Source organism: Neurospora tetraspora (assembly GCF_033439725.1).
Source record: "Neurospora tetraspora strain CBS 560.94 chromosome Unknown B0H65scaffold_1, whole genome shotgun sequence".
Lineage (NCBI taxonomy): Eukaryota > Fungi > Ascomycota > Sordariomycetes > Sordariales > Sordariaceae > Neurospora > Neurospora tetraspora.
In genome coordinates, this window is record NW_026944383.1 from 8443427 (window position 1) to 8461638 (window position 18212).

The 18212-nt window shown below is 53.7% G+C and overlaps 6 protein-coding genes across 6 annotated transcripts; 3 read left to right on the top strand and 3 right to left on the bottom strand.

Annotated features, from left to right (window-relative positions):
• Positions 1-342: 342 nt before the first annotated feature.
• On the bottom strand, positions 343-2324 carry B0H65DRAFT_73739 (uncharacterized protein). The gene is made up of 2 exons (XM_062831344.1): positions 2012-2324; positions 343-1950 (listed from the first exon to the last, which is right to left on the bottom strand). Exons 1-2 carry the CDS (start codon positions 2132-2134, stop codon positions 805-807), a joined length of 1269 nt encoding a protein of 422 aa, XP_062687656.1. The 5' UTR covers positions 2135-2324; the 3' UTR covers positions 343-804.
• B0H65DRAFT_73738 (uncharacterized protein) lies at positions 2325-3008 on the bottom strand. Its single transcript, XM_062831343.1, has one exon. The coding sequence runs from the start codon at positions 2933-2935 to the stop codon at positions 2516-2518; it is 420 nt and encodes a 139-aa protein (XP_062687657.1). The 5' UTR covers positions 2936-3008; the 3' UTR covers positions 2325-2515.
• Positions 3009-3799: 791 nt separating this feature from the next.
• On the top strand, positions 3800-7432 carry B0H65DRAFT_415683 (P-loop containing nucleoside triphosphate hydrolase protein; the record flags this gene model as incomplete). The annotated part of the gene is made up of 2 exons (XM_062823999.1): positions 3800-5956; positions 7283-7432. 2 exons carry the CDS (start codon positions 3800-3802, stop codon positions 7430-7432), a joined length of 2307 nt encoding a protein of 768 aa, XP_062687658.1.
• Positions 7433-11997: 4565 nt separating this feature from the next.
• B0H65DRAFT_73800 (uncharacterized protein) lies at positions 11998-13023 on the top strand. Its single transcript, XM_062831345.1, has one exon. It carries the CDS (start codon positions 12186-12188, stop codon positions 12732-12734), a length of 549 nt encoding a protein of 182 aa, XP_062687659.1. The 5' UTR covers positions 11998-12185; the 3' UTR covers positions 12735-13023.
• Positions 13024-14338: 1315 nt separating this feature from the next.
• Positions 14339-15867, top strand: B0H65DRAFT_454552 (inhibitor of apoptosis-promoting Bax1-domain-containing protein). The gene is made up of 2 exons (XM_062826199.1): positions 14339-15098; positions 15159-15867. Exons 1-2 carry the CDS (start codon positions 14527-14529, stop codon positions 15643-15645), a joined length of 1059 nt encoding a protein of 352 aa, XP_062687660.1. The 5' UTR covers positions 14339-14526; the 3' UTR covers positions 15646-15867.
• On the bottom strand, positions 15805-17121 carry B0H65DRAFT_73887 (peptide methionine sulfoxide reductase MsrA). Its single transcript, XM_062831346.1, has 2 exons — positions 16546-17121; positions 15805-16445 (listed from the first exon to the last, which is right to left on the bottom strand). Exons 1-2 carry the CDS (start codon positions 16805-16807, stop codon positions 16096-16098), a joined length of 612 nt encoding a protein of 203 aa, XP_062687661.1. The 5' UTR covers positions 16808-17121; the 3' UTR covers positions 15805-16095.
• Positions 17122-18212: the final 1091 nt, after the last annotated feature.

Consider the following 18212-nt stretch of genomic DNA (forward strand, 5'->3'; position numbering starts at 1 on the left):
AATACTGGACGAGACTGGAGTGCCGGCGAAAGGAAGGACAGTAAGTCGGCGCCATTGAAGGTACGGCAGGCCAACACTTAGTATAGATTCTGGTCGTCCACCATCTCCACCACCATCCTATCTACTACCTGCCTCTGCTCAAAGTTCCCTTTCACTGGCCTCCTTGCTTGGTACATATTTAAGCCCATTACCATTGGTGAAAGTGGGGACAGAAAGGGAGAGGATGGGTTATGATGGAAGCAAGATCGGAAAAAAGAGCAGGATAATGGTATTCATAGGACAGACAGTCCAGAGGGAGCGAGGATCGGACAGTCTGAAATGTTCGAAAACGGCTTACTCAAACCCTACAGAGAGGAAGGCCATGCATACATAGGTAAACAAAATGAACTGCTCTAAGGAGAAACGTGATTGTGAAGTGAGATCAAGTAACCTGATAAAGTAACCGCTAACATGTCGAATCCGATTCATGTTTCATCTCTGGGCGATACTTTCCACCATGGTCGCGGTTCCTTGTTTCCACTGCCCTCAGTGTTGCGGCCGCATACACCTAGACCCATAACTTTGAGGACGGTTGGGCCAACCTCTTTGCCATAACGTACATTATAACCATCTGGAACCGGAACAAAGCCATTGAGACATCATGTATCCCAACAATAACAACAACAGAAACGATATCAGTAGATCAAGCCAAACAAGCCGGACCTTCCAAATGCTTCTCCATCCTGGTAACGTCCAAGGAGCCGTCACTTTCACCAACAGAGTAAGAACGCGAGCCAGACATCGGCATCTGACACACAACGACATCTACTTCCCCTTTCCAGAACTACGCACTGGCTTCTCAAGCATAGGATTCTCGTCAGTTGACCCATCACAACTTCCCCCCGTTTTACCAAGCGCGAGTGTGAAGAAAGGCGAAGCTGACTGACTATAAGAGGTAGGCCAGACGCTGTCCTTGGTTTCCGCAGCACGCTTCTTTGGCAAAGGTTGCTGGAGAAAAGACGCCGGAGATGACTTGGGAGAGGAGTCGATAACAATCACCTCCGGTGCGGGCTTGACAGCAGCGGCCGGGACAGTTGTATTGGGCAGTGGAAGTTTCACAACGAACAGTGAAGTCGCGCCAGAGGAGCCAAAGAGGGAAGGGAGAATGGAGGAGTTTGTGGGCCAAATGGCTGGCTTGCTTGGAACAGGCGACTTCGTTTCCGAGAACGAATGACTGAAGACGCTGCGAGAGCTTCTCGTACTCTGATCGCCAGAGCCTCCAAATAGACTCGATGTGAGGTTAGACGAGGAGTCGAGGGACGGAGAAGATCTGTTTTCCGACGCGATGTGATGAGAAAAGATCTTGGACTGTTCTTTGGGCCTGAACATATCAAAGATGCCCTCGGACGGCTTTTGAAGTACTGGAGTACTGGAGGGGACCTGCGGAATATGGGCAGCGGGTTGAGATCTGCCGGAGGACGATGCAGACAAAGGCGGTGGCTTCACGTGCCCATGTTGTATATGTTCGGCAAAGCTCGGAATCGTCGGAGCAACGGGCTTGCTTTCTGACTTCGTCTGCTCTTGTTTCGAAACAGCTTCAGGCGCGTGACTGTGCCCAAATATCTGTTCTACCTCGACAGAAACGACATCCGATGGCCCGGATAGAAGGAGAGATAGGAGGCGTTGTACCTTGCGGCACAGGAATCCCGATGACTCTGTCGGTTGGATGTTGAAGTTTGCCCTCCGGAGACGCTGGAAAATCATTTCCTCAGCTCGGTGCCCCTCTTCTGGGAAGCCGTCGATGGCAGCGGCTGCTCCACGACTAAGAGTAAACACCACTGTGCTCTCAGACTGATTGTAGTGGGCGCGTATCGTCTCCCCATGTCTAAGCCTGTGGACCATGAAGTTGTTGGCATGACGGAATCTTCGTCGCCTCCTCGACTGGCCATCGTAGGTAGACGAAAAGAGGTCCTAGATATGTTGCGTTAGCACACAGAGAGAGAGGAAGTGGGTGCCAGGAAGATGAACTCACGGGCTTGCGATCCTCCTGTTTGACAGGAGCAGAGGGAACGGGCGGCCGTGGAATAGAGAAGTCGAACCTAGCTTCGTGCTCTGACTTGATCACCACGCCTGGTTCGGTCTTGATTGGGAGCATCGTGTCGGCGTGTCCTTCCTGGCACCGAATGAAGACGGAGACTGATATGACTCAAGATCGGTTGGAAATTTGGAGAAGAAAGTACTGAAAGGGCGGAAGGGAAAGGGAATTCAGATAGTAATGCGCGTCTCGGAATGTCAATGGCGGTAGGTGAGGCGGGTTTTGTTCGGGACGAGCGGTGCGCAAGTATTCTTTCGGCGAGCCACAAGGAAAAAAAACAGGCCTTCGCTTCTTCAAACGCGTCTGGGCTTCCCTTTGGTTTGGTAGTAGTTCGCAGCCTCGAGAACTCGACGCGAGGCGGGGCTCATGGGCCGCTCCTTCCTTCATCGAGGTTTCATCTCCCGACTCAAGAAAGATAACGATAAGCCGAGGGGCACCCAGTCATTCCCGTCCGTCTGGAGGGGCTCGGAAATCGAGAGAGATTTCGCTTGCAACAGCCCCTTCCGAGAAGAGAGCAGAAGACGTTGACTTCGTAATCCATTTTTCCATCAACTTGACAGCATCTGTTTTTCCGCTTTGGACACCTTTCTGAGAGTTCAATGCCATAAGAGACTTGCTTACTGTTGCAAGGTAGAAGACATATGGGTTCTCATTTGTAAAAGCGGAGACGACAGTATCAAGCAAGAATGGATGCCTCAGATGAAGCCCGTCGAGAGATGAACGGCGTTTGCTCACTCCATCTCCATGGGAACACAAGCACATTTCCTCCTGCCAAGAGATGCGATGACAAGATTCATATCGCCAAAGATATGATAAACCATAGAGTATCGTGATCAAAAGGCCCACATGGCGAAACGTCATTGAGTGCTCCTGAGGACGATGATGTTGATGACGAGAACTGAAACCGAATGTCGTTGAAATTGGGGAATGGGGGCCCTGGCCATTCCCCACTGTATAGGGCTGAGAGGATAGTGGGGGGTTTGCCCTAAAAGCTTAGAGTATGGCGGGGACCCCTGCGCCGTTCGTCAGCAGTGGATCTTGGCGCCTGCCGGAGATTGGTCCGATAATCGGCCGCGACAGGCTCTCTCCTCTTCGCTCTTTTTCTCCCACCCGTCTTTCATCCTTTCCTCTTTCCCATCCATCATCTCTTTTTCACGATTGGCACAACTGCAAGACAGGAACCCAGCCTCAGTGCCAGTTGTCCAGCATGTCTCGCTTCCGACACACTTCTGCCTGCCGTTAGATCGTCACAATCATCACATCGGTAACGAGTCATCGCGCGCCGGCCCCACAAGTTGCCAGGATTGCCATGGGTTTTGTCGTTTGGACAGCCAAAGAGAATGAAACAATCAATGGAAGCCGAGCAAGAGGTCGCCCGTCTGCCTGATGCAAGTGTGGAGAAGATGACGGCCGCCATTCGCTGGGCATCAATGAGGGAACACAACCAGCCACGGCAGCCTGCATTGTCAGCGACATTGACCTCTTCTTTCCTCACCGTCGCCGCCTTGGATGAGGCCGTTGGTGGTTGAGATGGCAGGCGCCATGCATAGAGATGTCAGACATGGGATGGCGGAAGGAAGTATAAAAGGTACGAGTATGCCACCGCTTCTCTTCTTGTCCACCAGATCCTGTCGCAAACCTTCTGCCTGTCTCCTTGTGCTACCATAACCGCCGTTCTTTTGCATTCTTCAGGCATATCATACTGGCATCTATACAACAGACATCATGGCTCCTACTACCGTCACCGAGGATGTCCCTGATGGGGCTCCTGCCCAAGAACCCGTCAAGACCAAGTGTACCTGCAAGTGTACCGAGACGAACGGGGTCAACGGCCACGACGAGACCACGCCTGAAGTAGAGAAGACCGCGACCCCCAACGACGACACCAAGCCCCAAGACACGCCCGACGACAAAAAAGACGAAACTACCCAGACAGTCGAAAAGACAGACTCTGACACAAAAGATTCGGCCACGGACGACAAAAACAAGCCCCCAGAGGACCAGACCATGAAGTGCGAGTTTAAGCACCTTGATAGGAGATATGACGAAAAGGACGAGCATTACTTCACCGAGCGCAAGACGGATATTGAGAAACCAGCACAAAAGGACTGGTGGCGTCTTTATGCCTTTTGCCTCGTCAAGCACTACGACCACCGCGGCGAACATGACAACACCCGTCTCTACGTTAACCCCCAGCCCCTGCGTCAGCTCCTCAGGGACGTCATTGGCGACTATCCCTCCGACCCCATCGATGTCGACGACGTCCAGAGCGAAGCTCCCTACCATGCCCTCTTCCACTACCGCAAGGAACTCCAGGCCGAGGGCGTGAAACGCTTTGCCGACGACCAGGAGTCCCTTCAACAGTTCAACCTCCTCATGGACTGGATCAGGAACCACTTTGAGTCTGAGATTGCTGCCTACGAAAAGTGCATCTCCGGCGAGATCCGCGCCATCTCGTACGATAACGCTTGGACCCTCCTACCGCCCGGCACCATTGTCCACTGCAAGATCTTGGATCAAGATCGCGCATATCGCGTCAGCCGGTACTATGATCAGTACGACGAGCACGCCAACCTCGTTGGCATGACCCTCTCCTGTCGCTACATTGACTTTGACGGCGAGAACGTGGGAACTCTCAAATCGCATCTGACCTTCCGCAAGTACACCGGCGTTGTCCAACTCAGCGAGCTTGATATCGTTCCCCTTCACCTACATGAGGATGCCGACGGGATCCGGAAGACCTTACTAGCACGTGGACGCAAGTGGGAGAAGCATCTTGGCCAACATTACGTTCAATACAATTGCATCGCCGTCATCAAAAAGGAGATGCAAGGTTACGCCCGCTTCGGCGTCAACGGCCGCGTCATGATTGACTGTGCCACCTTCCACCGGCTGGCGGCCGACCACTCGTTTGTTGTTAAGAAGTTGCCGAGTTCAAAGTCCAAAGCCCCTTCCCTGTCCTCCATCAAGTTCACATCAGAGACCAAAGAATACGAGCCTCTGACTGACGAGCAAGCCATGCTCACCAACGCCACCGTCCGCGGATACTCCTTCACCATCAAGCGGTTCCTCGAGTTCTTCGTCGACAAGCTGGAACCCATCCAATGGAACACTTCGTGCTTCGACGGCCTCGTCCTCGACCCCACCATCAAAAGGACCGTCCAAGCCCTCGTCTCTAACCACACCCGTGAGCGGCCCGGGTTCGACGACATTGTCAAAGGCAAAGGCCAAGGCCTTGTCTGCGTACTTCACGGTCCCCCGGGTGTCGGCAAGACTCTGACGGCAGAATGCGTAGCCGAGTACGTTCAGCGCCCGCTGTATATGGTCTCATCGGGCGACCTCGGCTGCGTCTCCTCCGAGCTTGACGCCCAGCTCACCCAGATCATGGACATGACCGCCACCTGGCGAGCCGTCCTGCTCATCGACGAGGCGGATGTTTTCCTCGAGCAACGTGCACTCCATGATCTGCACAGAAACGCCATGGTCTCCGTCTTCTTGCGCGTCCTCGAGTACTACACCGGTATCCTCTTCCTCACCACCAACCGCGTCACCACCTTCGACGAAGCATTCAAGTCAAGGATCCACATACCTATCAGGTACACGGACCTGAGCTTCGAATCCAAGCTTCAAATCTGGAAGAACTTCTGCGGGATGGTGCCCGGAGGTGTGGACATTGATGAGCGGGGATTGGAGAGGTTGGCGGAACACGATTTGAATGGGCGGCAGATCAAGAATGCGGTCAAGGCTGCTGAGTCGCTGGCGAGCTTTGACGGTGTCAAGCTTGACCTGGCTAGGCTGCTGCAGGTTACCAAGATCCAGTCTGTGTTTGAAAAGGACCTTAGTAGTGTCGCAGGCGTGGATTACACGGCGCCAGGAGGGAGGGTAAGGGATGCGGATAGGAGGAACATGTTCTTGTGAGCACGTTGTTGTCTCTTGGGCGTCCTTTCTTTCTGGTGTTGTGTCTTTCTGGGCCTTTGTTTCTGACAGTCGGTGGCCTTTTCCTTTGGTTTGTTGCGTCTGTCCTGACAGCTCGTGGGTTATGTCTTGATCATCTTTGAGGTTCCATTGGCCAGGTAGGTAGGTATGGTGTAGGCGTTAGGGAGCATGTGTGACTACAAGCGATATCTGTAGATGATAGAACTACACAGCGTATAACATACATCTTCAAAAGTTTTTTTTGACTTTCTTTGATAATTGCCACGTTGAAAACTGAGAGTTGAACATGCCTGCATTGGTTCCTAGTGAGCTTTCAGGTTGCCTCCAACGGGCCTTGCTCGGGCAAGGAGTTCAAGCCTTGCTCGATCTCAAGGCGGTATGGGAGTTGTCCACATGTTCCTCTATAGACGATAGCCACGAAGAACAGAACAACTCGAACGTAGCAGACAATCATCTCCACAAACCTTCGCCTCCTGAACTATGGTTCCTGTATCAGCACATCCCCGTCTGAGAAATTGGGCCTGGAGACCCGCGAAGACTCAAGAGCTTGAAGAGCAGGTCATGGTCTCGCCTACCAGATACGATCAGGCTCAAATGTGTGCGACGAAGATTAGAGTATGAATGAATGGGTATCAATATCATATGTTCTGTCGTCTGTATGTGTATGTAGGTAGGCTCCGTGCCCTATCCAGAATCCCAGGTAATATGTACAAAACGAATGTCCAAAGCCAGAAACACCAAGCCAAGTCCTGTTGATCCTGTTCAGCCGGTCAATGATAACAACCTGACCTTGCCGCGCTTATAGGTAACTGAAGCCAACCCATCCAAGCCCCAGTGTCATAATAAAAAATTATGTGCAGTTTACCGGCCCATGTATGTATGTCCAGCTCCAATGTCATTCCTGCAGGTGGCTCAGCCTCGGATGCTCGAGCAACCTCACCTCAACTCGAGACCACACTTCTCGACCACGAATCGAATCGGCTTCCTCGTCCGATGGTTCGTCACCCCTCTCGGCGGGATGATCGGCCTCATCACTGGTCCCGGTCCCAACACCTTGCTTTGTCTCAGTCCGCCATTTCCCCTCGGTCTCTGCACACCACCACCAACCCCTCCAGCTCCCATCTTACCCCCTTGTGCCTTGCTCTCTATCACCCTCAAAGAATCATCACCACCCTTCTTCGCAACGCGCTCATCAAATCCCCACCTCCCCACTCCTCCACCAACCAACCACCCCCCAAGATTCCTACACTGGCTAACATCCACCCACTCCAGTCTTCCACACCCCTCCAGGACGTTCTCCACGCCCACCCCCGTCACTCGTACGCACCCGCGCACGCTCAGCCCACGAAGCTCGTTCAAATGCAGCGCTATGCAGCCCAGACTCGCGTCGGAGACGGCGCTGCCGCAGAACGCCATCCTTAGTTCTCTTAGACCCGGCAGACCCAGCGCAATAACCTCGGTGGCGGTATCGGACAACGCGCAGCAGAAGGAGAGATCGAGATGGGTTAGGGACTTGCACGAGTTCACTAGGGCAATTATGGAAGTGTCGGTTAGGTAGGTGCAATCTGCTAGACAGAGGCTCGTGAGATTAGGGAAGCGGTGCGGAGACCAGGATTGGAAGCCTTGATCGGTAATGCTCGTGCAGCGTGTTAGGGAGAGAGATTGGAGTCGGGAGGAGGCGTGTAGAGCGAGGTGGTGCATGGAGCGGTCGGTGATGTGTTTGCAGTAGGAGAGGTTGAGGCGGGCGAGGGAGGGGCAGCCTATGACAGTACCGGGCGGGGGCTGGGCGGTAGCGGTGGCTGAGCCGTTGGCGGTGGGCTTTAGACGACGGCTGCGAGAGTTGGAAGAGGCGATGACCACCTTACCGTTCTCAGATGAACGGGAGGGGGGAGGCTCGGGGACCACCCACCCTACTACCCGCGCAAGCAAGTTGTCGCCTACTTTGCGGCAGTTGGACCAGTCGACTTCCTCGAGACCTTTGGCGTTTTCGGACATTTCGAGAATTTGCGACGCGGAAACATCCCAGACACTGCGCATCTTCCAGACTTTGATGTTCTTGCCGCATTGTTTCCACAGGGCTTGGAAACCTTCGTCCGTGATGTGGAAGCAGTTGCTGATGTCAACCTCGACAGGCCGTAGACCAATGAAGGGGGCGAAAATGTGAACAAGGGACCAGTCGGTTACTTTGCGGTTGATCAGACTGAGGTCAACATGGGTACAGAGGTTCGGGCTGGTGGTGAGCAGGCGACGCCAGTCTCGGCAAACGATTCGTAGTCTGATCATCTCGAGGAGATCCAGGTGCTGGAAGATGCAGACCAGGATGTCATCCGGCAGGGAAAGCTTCTTGGCTTGGTCTTCTATTGTAGATGGTCTCCAAGGTAAAGTTCGTGCGCGTTTGCTCGGAATCGGGGAGCCGTCAGACACGGAATGTCGCAGCGGGCTGCTCTCGGGAGTAATAGCCTTCATGCCGTTGACAATGGCAGAAGCATCAGTCTGAGGAGTTGGCGGGGCGATCGAGTTCCTACGACGATTGCGAATGTTCTCCATGTCCACGCTAAGGTACGGGTCAGGATCCGAAGGCTGGTGTGTCTTGTCTGTTGCCGGCGAGGTTGGCTTCGAAGGTGTGGTAAAGGTAATTTCGGGCTCGGCATCCACCATCTCCACATCTTCATCCGTTCCCTTGATGCGCCTCCGAGCCGTCTCTTCCACCTGGGACCGAATTTCGGGTGGACAGCGCCTCCAGAGCTCTTCAAGCGCATCCCCGCCAATCATCAGACATTCAACTGCAGTAATGGACCGGACAGTGGCAGTTCTCCCTTCGGACAATCCCAGGCTGGCCACCTCACCGAAGTATTGTCCCTGTTTTAAACGGGGTCGCGACAACGTCTTTTCAGATTCATCAACGACCTCAGCTTCACCCCGGACGATGAAAAAGATGTCGTTACCGGGACTGCCTTGACGGACAATGTCGGTAAAAGGTGAGTAGGACTTTGGCTGTGCGCTCAAGCCCAGGAAGTGCAGAATGTCGGGAGGCAGCGTCGAGAACAGCGGAAGCTCTTTAAGCGTCTTTCGCACATTGACGTAACCGCTTCCCAGGGCGCTACCACTAATCGTCGGATCGTCAATAACACCAGGACTGGGTGACTTGCGCTTCTTGCTTTTGACCACGGCGCCCTCCTTGATGCTTCCCGACTCTCCGGTACTAACTTCGCCAGGCGCTGCTTCTCGGGCTAGCTTATGGCTCGACAGTTTGCTCATCTGCCCGCCTTCCTGCCGCTTTTTCTTCAAGATGGTCAACCTTTCCTGTGCTTCCTGGCGAATAGCCTTTTCCATCTCAGGGTACTTGGGCAGTTCGGCTTGTAGGTCCTCCTTCTTGAGAACGACCAGCAGGCATTTCGTCCTCGCAATGATAGTCGCAGTTCGTGGAACGTCCATGAGCACACCAATCTCGCCAAAGAAGGCACCGGGTGTGAGTTCCGCATAGACAGCCTCGCCGTCGCGGGATGTGACGGCAACCACGCCTCGAACCAGCCAGTACATGGCTTTTGCTTCGTCGCCTTCTGTGAGGATGTGGTCTTGGGCGGAATGGACTTGAGGTTTTAGGCGGGTGCCAATCGCAACGAGGAAGCCTTCGGGGGCGGACATGAAGAGGGGAAACGATCGGATTCGGTCAACCAGGTCTAGAGGCATGTCGGGGATGGTCGAGGCCGTCAGAGGAGAGGGGCGAATCGGTCGAGTGGGATTAGTCTCGACATTGAAGGACCTGATGAGGGCGCCCGAGTCTTGTGGTGGTTGAGGTCCCCCATGGTGCGCCAGAACCCGGTAGGGCGATGGAGGCGGTGTTCGACTCCGGCGCATGTTTGGTGATGCTTTGGAGGTTATATCGTCGGGTCGGTTATGGACGCAACAAACGGTCGGTCATGCCAGTCGCGAGTGTGCTATCGGGCACAGGCAAGTGCGGATTGTGATGTGTGTGCTATGGTGTACAGAGGTATGTCGAGATCGTTCGCCAAAGTCCGTTTGCGGCTTCGTGGCGGGGTGGATCAGTTGGGACAGCTCAACTGCGACGGAGCATTGCGTCAGGTTGATGGAAGCTGTCGTCTGTAGGGGTCTGGGGAGGAGGTTTAGTCAATGTCAATCCTCTCTGGTCGTAATTTCTGCGCATTACCCACAGAGATAGGTACCGCTAGAGGTTGATGGAGCTATGGCAGCTCTTGAAACAATCGTGTACGACGGTTGGATGTGAAGAGAGGTCACAAGCAGTGGTGGGAACCTGGTTGGCGATGTGGCCGCGGCCGGGGGACTTGGGCCCTTGTAGCGATGGCAATTGTGGGGTATATCAATCGCAATGGCCGGCGCTTTGACGTCGGGTGTTGGAGCTATGGCGCCGGTGTCGAATCGTGATGCGCTACCGTGCCAAGGTGCTTGTAGCTCAAGTAGGAGAGGTAGCTGATGGTGAATAGTACCTAGGTAGACAACGACGAAGAAGAGAAAAAGAAATGAAGTGATTGTTCTCTCGTCCCCATCTTGGTTGCTGCGCCCGTCGGCAGGTCCAGATGAAGATGGCAAGCGGCACTGTCTCCCGCAACCGTTCGGCAGCGTCGTTTTGGTTTAGTGCCGAATACAGTGCGTGGTACCCCGTAACCGCCGGCACCCAATCCGTCCAGTTTCAGCGACTGCGACGATGTTTATCTCGACGACCACAACAGCAAGAAGTGCAGGAATCACAAGAACGTTTCAGGCATCTGTCAGGATGCATGGAAGCTGGTTTCCAGAAGGAGGGGAGGTAAGACGCAAGAAGAGGTGAGCTTCCCACCTAGCTGACGGCGATGATGTAGCTGTTGGTCCCCTTCTTTGTCCTCGTTTCAAGCTGACAGCTACGTATCTCGAACCACTCCAGGCTCTGGAATCATTCGCTGACAGCCATTGGAAGGATCAGAACAGGGCTTCTCGAAGGGTGACGCGCTGTGCTGTGTTGTTGTCACACCCCACATCCAATACTACCACCGTTATCGACGACGACGAGGACGCCAACAGCACCGTCTTTTCCCGACTTCCCGCCGATATCGATTCCATTCCTCACCGCTGTGCTACTACAAGCTTTCTGTCGATGGTCACAAGGGCCGGAAGCGGATTGCTAGCCGACCAGCGTACCTCTGCTGTCGACTGATGAGCATCACGATATCCACCTCGATGACTTCATGCCGTGGAGTACTGCACGACAGCAGCATCCTTGTGGTTCGCTGTCCTGCCGTTCAACCTCGAGACATCACAAGAGTCATTCAGCCGCTTCAACGACTACATAGCGTCGGACAACCCGATATAACGAGCGACAAGAAAGAGATGGCGCTGTATAGGCTACACCCATGAAGACCCTGAAGACCCTGAAGAAGAGCACCCCGGGACCCGGACTGGTTGCCGCCACAGCCCTGCAGAATCCCTTTTCCAGAACAATTCTAGCTTCTGGACCGTGCACAGAGTCGTCAACGGTCAAATTCTGGGCAAACAACATCACAACAACATCAGCAAAAAGGGACACCAGCCTGGATATCCACGCGAACCATGGCTGCGGATGTCTTTTGTTGTTCCGCGAAGAACATGGCAATCTCCAAAGACAAACAATCATCTGTACCGGATCAAGTGCCGGTTGGATGACAACACGCGGGATCTCCGTAGGCCGTAATAGGAGGTCCCCACGTTTTTGATCCCATGTTTCCACGTTCATCACACTTGGACTGTCAATGCTGTCGGTAGCCGTCCGGTAAGCTTCGATTCCTCGCCCTATCTACCAGCTCATCATCTCCGAAAGTGCATAACTAACACTATCGTAGACAGAAAGTGGATGGCTGTGCACAAGCTCCCTCGTGTATAAGGTGCCTTTGCATATCAAGACTTCGGTCTTGCTCGGCGTTCGCTTGACATAGGCTTGAGCGAAGCTCTCTGACCATGGAGATTACGACCCTGTTGCGGTTGTTTTTGAGTCTACTGTTCATGTTGTGTCGTCGATGATCCTGACGATCTGGATAAGTGGGCACGAAATGACCGGTGCTGGACGGAATCTCAAAACGGTGGATTGCGTCTGAAGTTTGAGTGCTCCCACAAGCCCGCTCAGGCTCCATCAAAGCCTTTCAAGCCTCTGAAGCCACTGGTACGGAAATTGACTTGGTGGTGGGCAATGATACGGGATTTCCTGGACCGGACCGGGTTAATCGTTCAGCAACAACCATCCATGCTAAACCAACTTCCGCTCACATGTCTCCTTCCGGTAGTCCTCATCATCTTGGGCAGAACACTTTGGATACTGCACAAGCATCTCAAGGCGATCAAGAGCCAGGATGATCCTATCCCTTTACCGTCGGATCTATATCTGCTCATCGGTGTACTAGTCAAGGCAAGTCTGACTTCATTCCCACCCAGCTTTTGGTTGCTAACAAGTCTATCTACGAATGCGTTGACCGCGATCTCCGTGCCGTGTGTCCTTTTCTTCCCCGAAATCATATACACACATCGTCTGCTCCAGCTCCAGGAGCTTCAAGTGCAGGGGCAAGCTCAGCGAATGGTACACCCACGTCTACAGACCAAAACCTGGAAGAACACAACGCAACCCCTCCCCTCATCATCATCCACACCGCATGGATGTCCGGCCGCAGTACATTGGTATGCCTGTCTTTTGCAACCGCTGCTTTGGAATTTTGGGATCTCTTCCTCGGTACGCTGCAAGTGAGCGCGAGTAACTATGGAAGCACGACGTGGCAGGCGGACCTTGCGGGGTTGCTGATTGTGATGCTGATGGAGATGGTGACGGTTGTAGGATTGGTTGCGGTTTTGTGGATGGGAATAAGTAGAAAACGGAAAGGGAAGCGAAACCTGCGAATGAAGCCGGCGACGAATCTGCAGAGGATGGTTTTGACGATTTGGGTTGATAGGATGAACATGTTACGATCCAATAAGGGATCACTTATGTAAGCAGCTAGATAGACCAATCAGGAGCGCGCCGCAGAGCCGCAACCGTAATAGCGGCGCAGCGGCGCCCTTCTGAAGGTCGGTATATAAGACGGCCTCCCCAGGCCTCTTATATTACGGCTCTTCAGCAAGCAATAGCTTTCACAATCGATCAGTACCTTTTGGCTACTACTACCGTTGTTCTTATTCCCAGCGATATACTCCTGTGCTTGTAACGGTTCGTCACAGAACACAGGAGGGACTGGGCCGGGAGGTGTTCCATAGTAGTCGTTCATGGCGTCTTGACGCATCAACACAACGGAAACTCTCATTGACCCCAGCCTGAGATCTTCTTGGTAGGTAAGCAGTTCTAGCAGGCTCCAGTGCCGGCCTGTATCCCTTGATCGTCCAATTCGTGTGGATATGAGCCGGGCTGATGCTCTTGTACAAAGGGGCATGCAACTCAGTCTTAAAGCCGGTGCTCCCCGCCGCGTGTTGAGAGCGAAACATACAATGTACCGCAAACTCTGGACGACGAGTCAGTTGTTAATGCCATCATATCCTCTAGCAGTGAGTGGCTTACAAGGAAGTGGCGATAAGCCTGGGAATAAGTCCAAATCTTGCCCGTTCAATTGCCTCTACCAACTTCCATCCCACGTGGACGAAGATGATCCTGGTAATTACCGTATCGGTGGTGTCGTCTTGTTCTGGCACGGCCGGCGAGGGAGAGAAAGATCTGGAAGATTTCCCGTCCAACCGGCAAGACATGAAGGCATGGTAAACTCCCGCTATCAAGAGAACGTGGGGAGTGATGATGAGGAGGAGCACGGGGTCAGACATGTCGTCCATAGCTTCTTCGGTGCTGCTACGCCTGGCTGGGAAAGATTGACGATGACATTATCATCATGGAGAAAGCGGTGGGATGGGGGATAGCAGCCATATATCCTAGATTTGCGACCATTGCCCGCCAGCCGAAAGCATAGGGTGCATCATGTTCATCTGGCGTCAAGCATTTCTTGCGCCTTGCTCTTGCTGCATCGGCACGCATCCATTGCTTCGGGTCTCATTGGGGACGGCAAATAGGTGCTTGGTATCCCTTTGTCGTCAAGAATCTGTCAGGACGTTCATAAGCAGTCAACTCAGATTAATGTCGCGGGACCACAGCGAGAAATATCGTGAGGAAGAGCCGACGGATCTCGACGATGTCAAAGACGTTGTCACTTGTCAGTTGTCAAGTCATCCAAAGGCAAAGGCAGGTACAGAGGTAGAAGAGGGCAGTTCCTTCGAGCAGGGTTAGGGTCTGTAAAAGCCGACAGCCGGCGCCTAACTCCGACAAGGACGGGAGCGAACGCGCGGGGCTGCTCGAAGCTTCTCCTCCAGCCCCAGCACTGACCACTGTGACGCACATTACCTAAGCACAGGCACTGCACGTCATCCATCTTTTGCCTTTCTTCGGCGCCGATATAGATTGGCATCGGTTCCGTTTCCAACCACCGAAGCACCTACAGCAACACCTTCATCACATCTCGACATCGACGGCCACGTTTCTTCAGCATCGAGTCGCACCCACGATAATGTCTTTTACCCTCACCATCCGCGCTGGGCCTGCGCGCCTGGCTTCGCGGATTCCCGAGTTCGCAAAGACATCGAGCGGTCCTGCCGCCGCCATCCGGGCGTTCCACAAGTCTGCGCCCAAGACCACCAACTTCTTCACCTCGAGGACGACGACTCCCTCGCTCATCGCCCAGAAGCCCGCCACCAACAGCCTCCTCGCTCGTCTCCAGGGCGCCCGCCGCGGTTACCAGTACCAGTCTCACTCTCAGCCCCAGCAGGACAATGGCCTGTTGATGCGCAAGCTCCTCGTCGGCGGCGCCATGGTCGGCGGCACCTGGGTTACTCTGCAGTTCATGTTCAACCGGGAGACTCGCGCGGACGGCGGCATGCCCGCGTACGAGAGCTCGTACCTCAACAAGACCTTCATGCACACTGGACTCGGCATCGGCATCATCGGTCTGTCGGCCTACCAGATGCTCCAGACTGGCTTCACCTATCGTCTCATGGCTACGAACCCTTGGGTTGTCGCTATCGGTGGTCTCGCTCTCTCTTTCGGTTCCATGCTTGCTACTCGCGCTATTGACCCTGAAAAGTAGGTCTTTTGTGTTCCTGTTTGTCTGTGTTGTCGCATTCGCTAACACGTTCTTCACAGCTACATTCCCAAGTATGCCTGCTGGGCCGTCTTCAACGCCACCCAGGCCGCCTTTGTCGCTCCTCTCCTCGCCATGGCTCCTCCCGCTCTCCTCGCTCGCGCCGGTCTCTACACCCTCGCTATGATGGGCGCCATCTCGTTCGTCGGTGCCACCGCTAAGCAGGAGAAGTACCTCTACATAGGCGGTCCTCTTCTCGCTGGTGCTGCCATTGTCGCCGTTTCTGGTTTCGCTCCTCTGGTCCTCCCCGCCACCGCCGTCCGCACCCTCGCCTTCACCGAGAACCTCTGGCTCTATGGTGGTCTTGCCGTCTTCGGTGGCTTTACCCTCTATGATGTCCAGAAGGTACTCTACCATGCTCGTCTCGCCCAGGCTGGCGTCATCAAGGAGGATCCCGTCAACGAGTCCATCTCGCTTGAGCTCGACTTCCTCAACATCTTTGTTCGCATGGTTCAGATTCTCATGATGCAGCAGAACCGCAGGAAGTAAGGGGTGTTCGTAGGATGAGTTGAACAAGAAAGCGTTGAACAAGATACCAGATCGTTTGCTTTTGAAGTTTTTGGTTAGCACTCTGCTCAGTGTTTATTGTCGACGGAGGAGTCACGCAAGAAGAAGCTGTTGGTCTGATTCAGTTCAAGCAGTTGTTTGTATTCCACTTGTATATCTAGATATCTCAAGAAACTCCCAATAAAAAACGACAAAACCCAAGATCTTCCTTCCGTCCCAAACGCCGTCTGATGCAATGTTGTCGCTTGTATGTTAAATCCGTCCATGCCGTGTATGCTGTCCGGGATCCCGCTGTGTTGAATTACCATCCCATCATCTCTCATCCGGATCCTGCCCGAATGTCATCCCCAGGTTGAGCTTGGCGCATTTCTGCTACCCAAAACTCGGTTCTATGCGCGCTGGGCGCGGCACAATTGCTCAAGACCCGAGCGCCTACTTGAGTTCAGGGAACTTGCGCAAGACGTGACTGGGGCACTCATACCCATCGGGGTTGTTCACCAAGTACAGCTGGTGATACTCCTCAGCATCCCACCACTCCTTGGCCGGGAGGATCTCGGTGACGATCTTGCCACCCCACCACTGCTCGTTGGCCTTCTTTGTGATCTCCTCCGCAACCTTCTTCTGCTCATCGTTGTGGTAGAAGATACCGCTGCGATACTGCGCGCCGACATCGGGCCCCTGCATGTTGTGCGTCGTGGGGTCGTGCATCTTGTAGAAGAACTCGAGGAGCTGGGTGTAGGAGAGACGGGTGGGATCGTAGATCAGGAGGGTCGCTTCGGCGTCTTTGGGCTTGTTAGTGACACAGTCGAGAGAACAAGCAGAGGGAGACCGGCATTCCCGGCAGGGGCTGCCGGAGGCATCACCACAAAGAAAAAGACTTACGGCCAGTGTTGCCAGAGCAAACTTGCTTGTAGGAGGGGTTGGAGGCGTCACCGCCAATGTAGCCGACGCGCGCATCGTAAAGACCCTTGTCGGCAAAGTGCTTGCGGTAGAGGTGCTCAACGCCCCAGAAGCAGCCGGCGGCGACGGTGGCCTTCTCGGCGCCCTCGGGGACGTGGACGGGGCTGGAAGGGAAGGTGGTGGTGGACATTTTTAAGGTCTGGGTGTTGAGGGAACGGAAGATGCGACCGAGGAGCGAAGACATATGTTACGTTGTTCGGAATGGGACTGGGGATCGCGAAGCTGATGGATGGAGGTCGGGAGCTTTATGAAGCTTCGTAGGGCTGAGTAATAAGTGGACCGAGGTGGATGACGAAAGATAGAATGGAGATGGCGTCGTCTGCAAATTTTAAATGCGCTCTTTTTGGGGATGTTACGTCGGTTGAGGGGGGTGCCTCCACTACGGCGCTCGAGGTTCCCGACCGACAGTGGAGCGGCAGCCCGCCCGCACCGAGCCCCAGCTCGACGACGAACGCTACGCCGACTGCCACGACGGATGCAGGCCGACCCGCACACACAAGATACCCCGACCACGACGCGATAGATACGTCGCTGCAGAGAGCTATACGTCAGAACAGCCGGGTGGCGGCTAGAAGGCCATTGGCGCCGATCATGTCGATTCAACCACGGCAATGCAAAGCTGTCACAGGCAGGCCGCCAACGGGATTGTACACCTCTGCATGGATGTAAAATATTAGCTCGGTTTTTGCGAGTGGCAAAGAAGCTTAATTTTTGCACAGGAAATGGCTCTCTTGTCGTCTGTCTGCTCCCTGTTTCTTGTAGGATCGCCGTACTAAGCTAACGTTTTATATCCATGTAACACCAGACGTGTACTAAATTAAGGATGCAGAAGCAGAAGAGTACCTGCAGTGTAACCATGCGACTAGCAATGACAATTGGAATGCGTGACAGCTTCCTAAAGCTCTTTCCCAATGCCTAGAGGTATCTCTGAGCTGTTCCATAGATAAATTTATAATATCTTGTTCTCTTTTTTTAATTGAGTTTGTTGTCCATATGCAGCTACCTACAGGTAGCTATGACTGGCACGGAGACAAATCTAGCCCTGATGAGGGCTTACTTAAAGCTGGGAACTAGTCCAGGAATTTGAACGATTAATTAGCTAGCCATACCCAGCTTATTCAATAAAGTTAACTTCCCATAGAAACGAGAGCAGTGCTTCCTTTCCACACCTGGTTATAAGAGAATGGCCGTCGTGAGAGGGAGCCCCATGAGCTGTCTCTGTAACTGCTGTCGCTGTCTGCTGAAGTGCCGACAGTAGAGGAAATGAGCTGTCGTCTATCTCGTTCTGTCGCAATACCTATAGACGTCTGAGTCAGTCTTGCCCATGCATTTTAGGTAATTCGCTATGTGTCCGATATCTTATACGCGGATGTGACACTCCGAGGGCATTCAGAGTAGTCAAAGGGTTAGGGTTAGGGTTAGGGTTAGGGTTAGGGTTAGGGTTAGGGTTAGGGTTAGGGTTAGGGTTAGGGTTAGGGTTAGGGTTAGGGTTAGGGTTAGGGTTAGGGTTAGGGTTAGGGTTAGGGTTAGGGTTAGGGTTAGGGTTAGGGTTAGGGTTAGGGTTAGGGTAGGGTTAGGGTTAGGGTTAG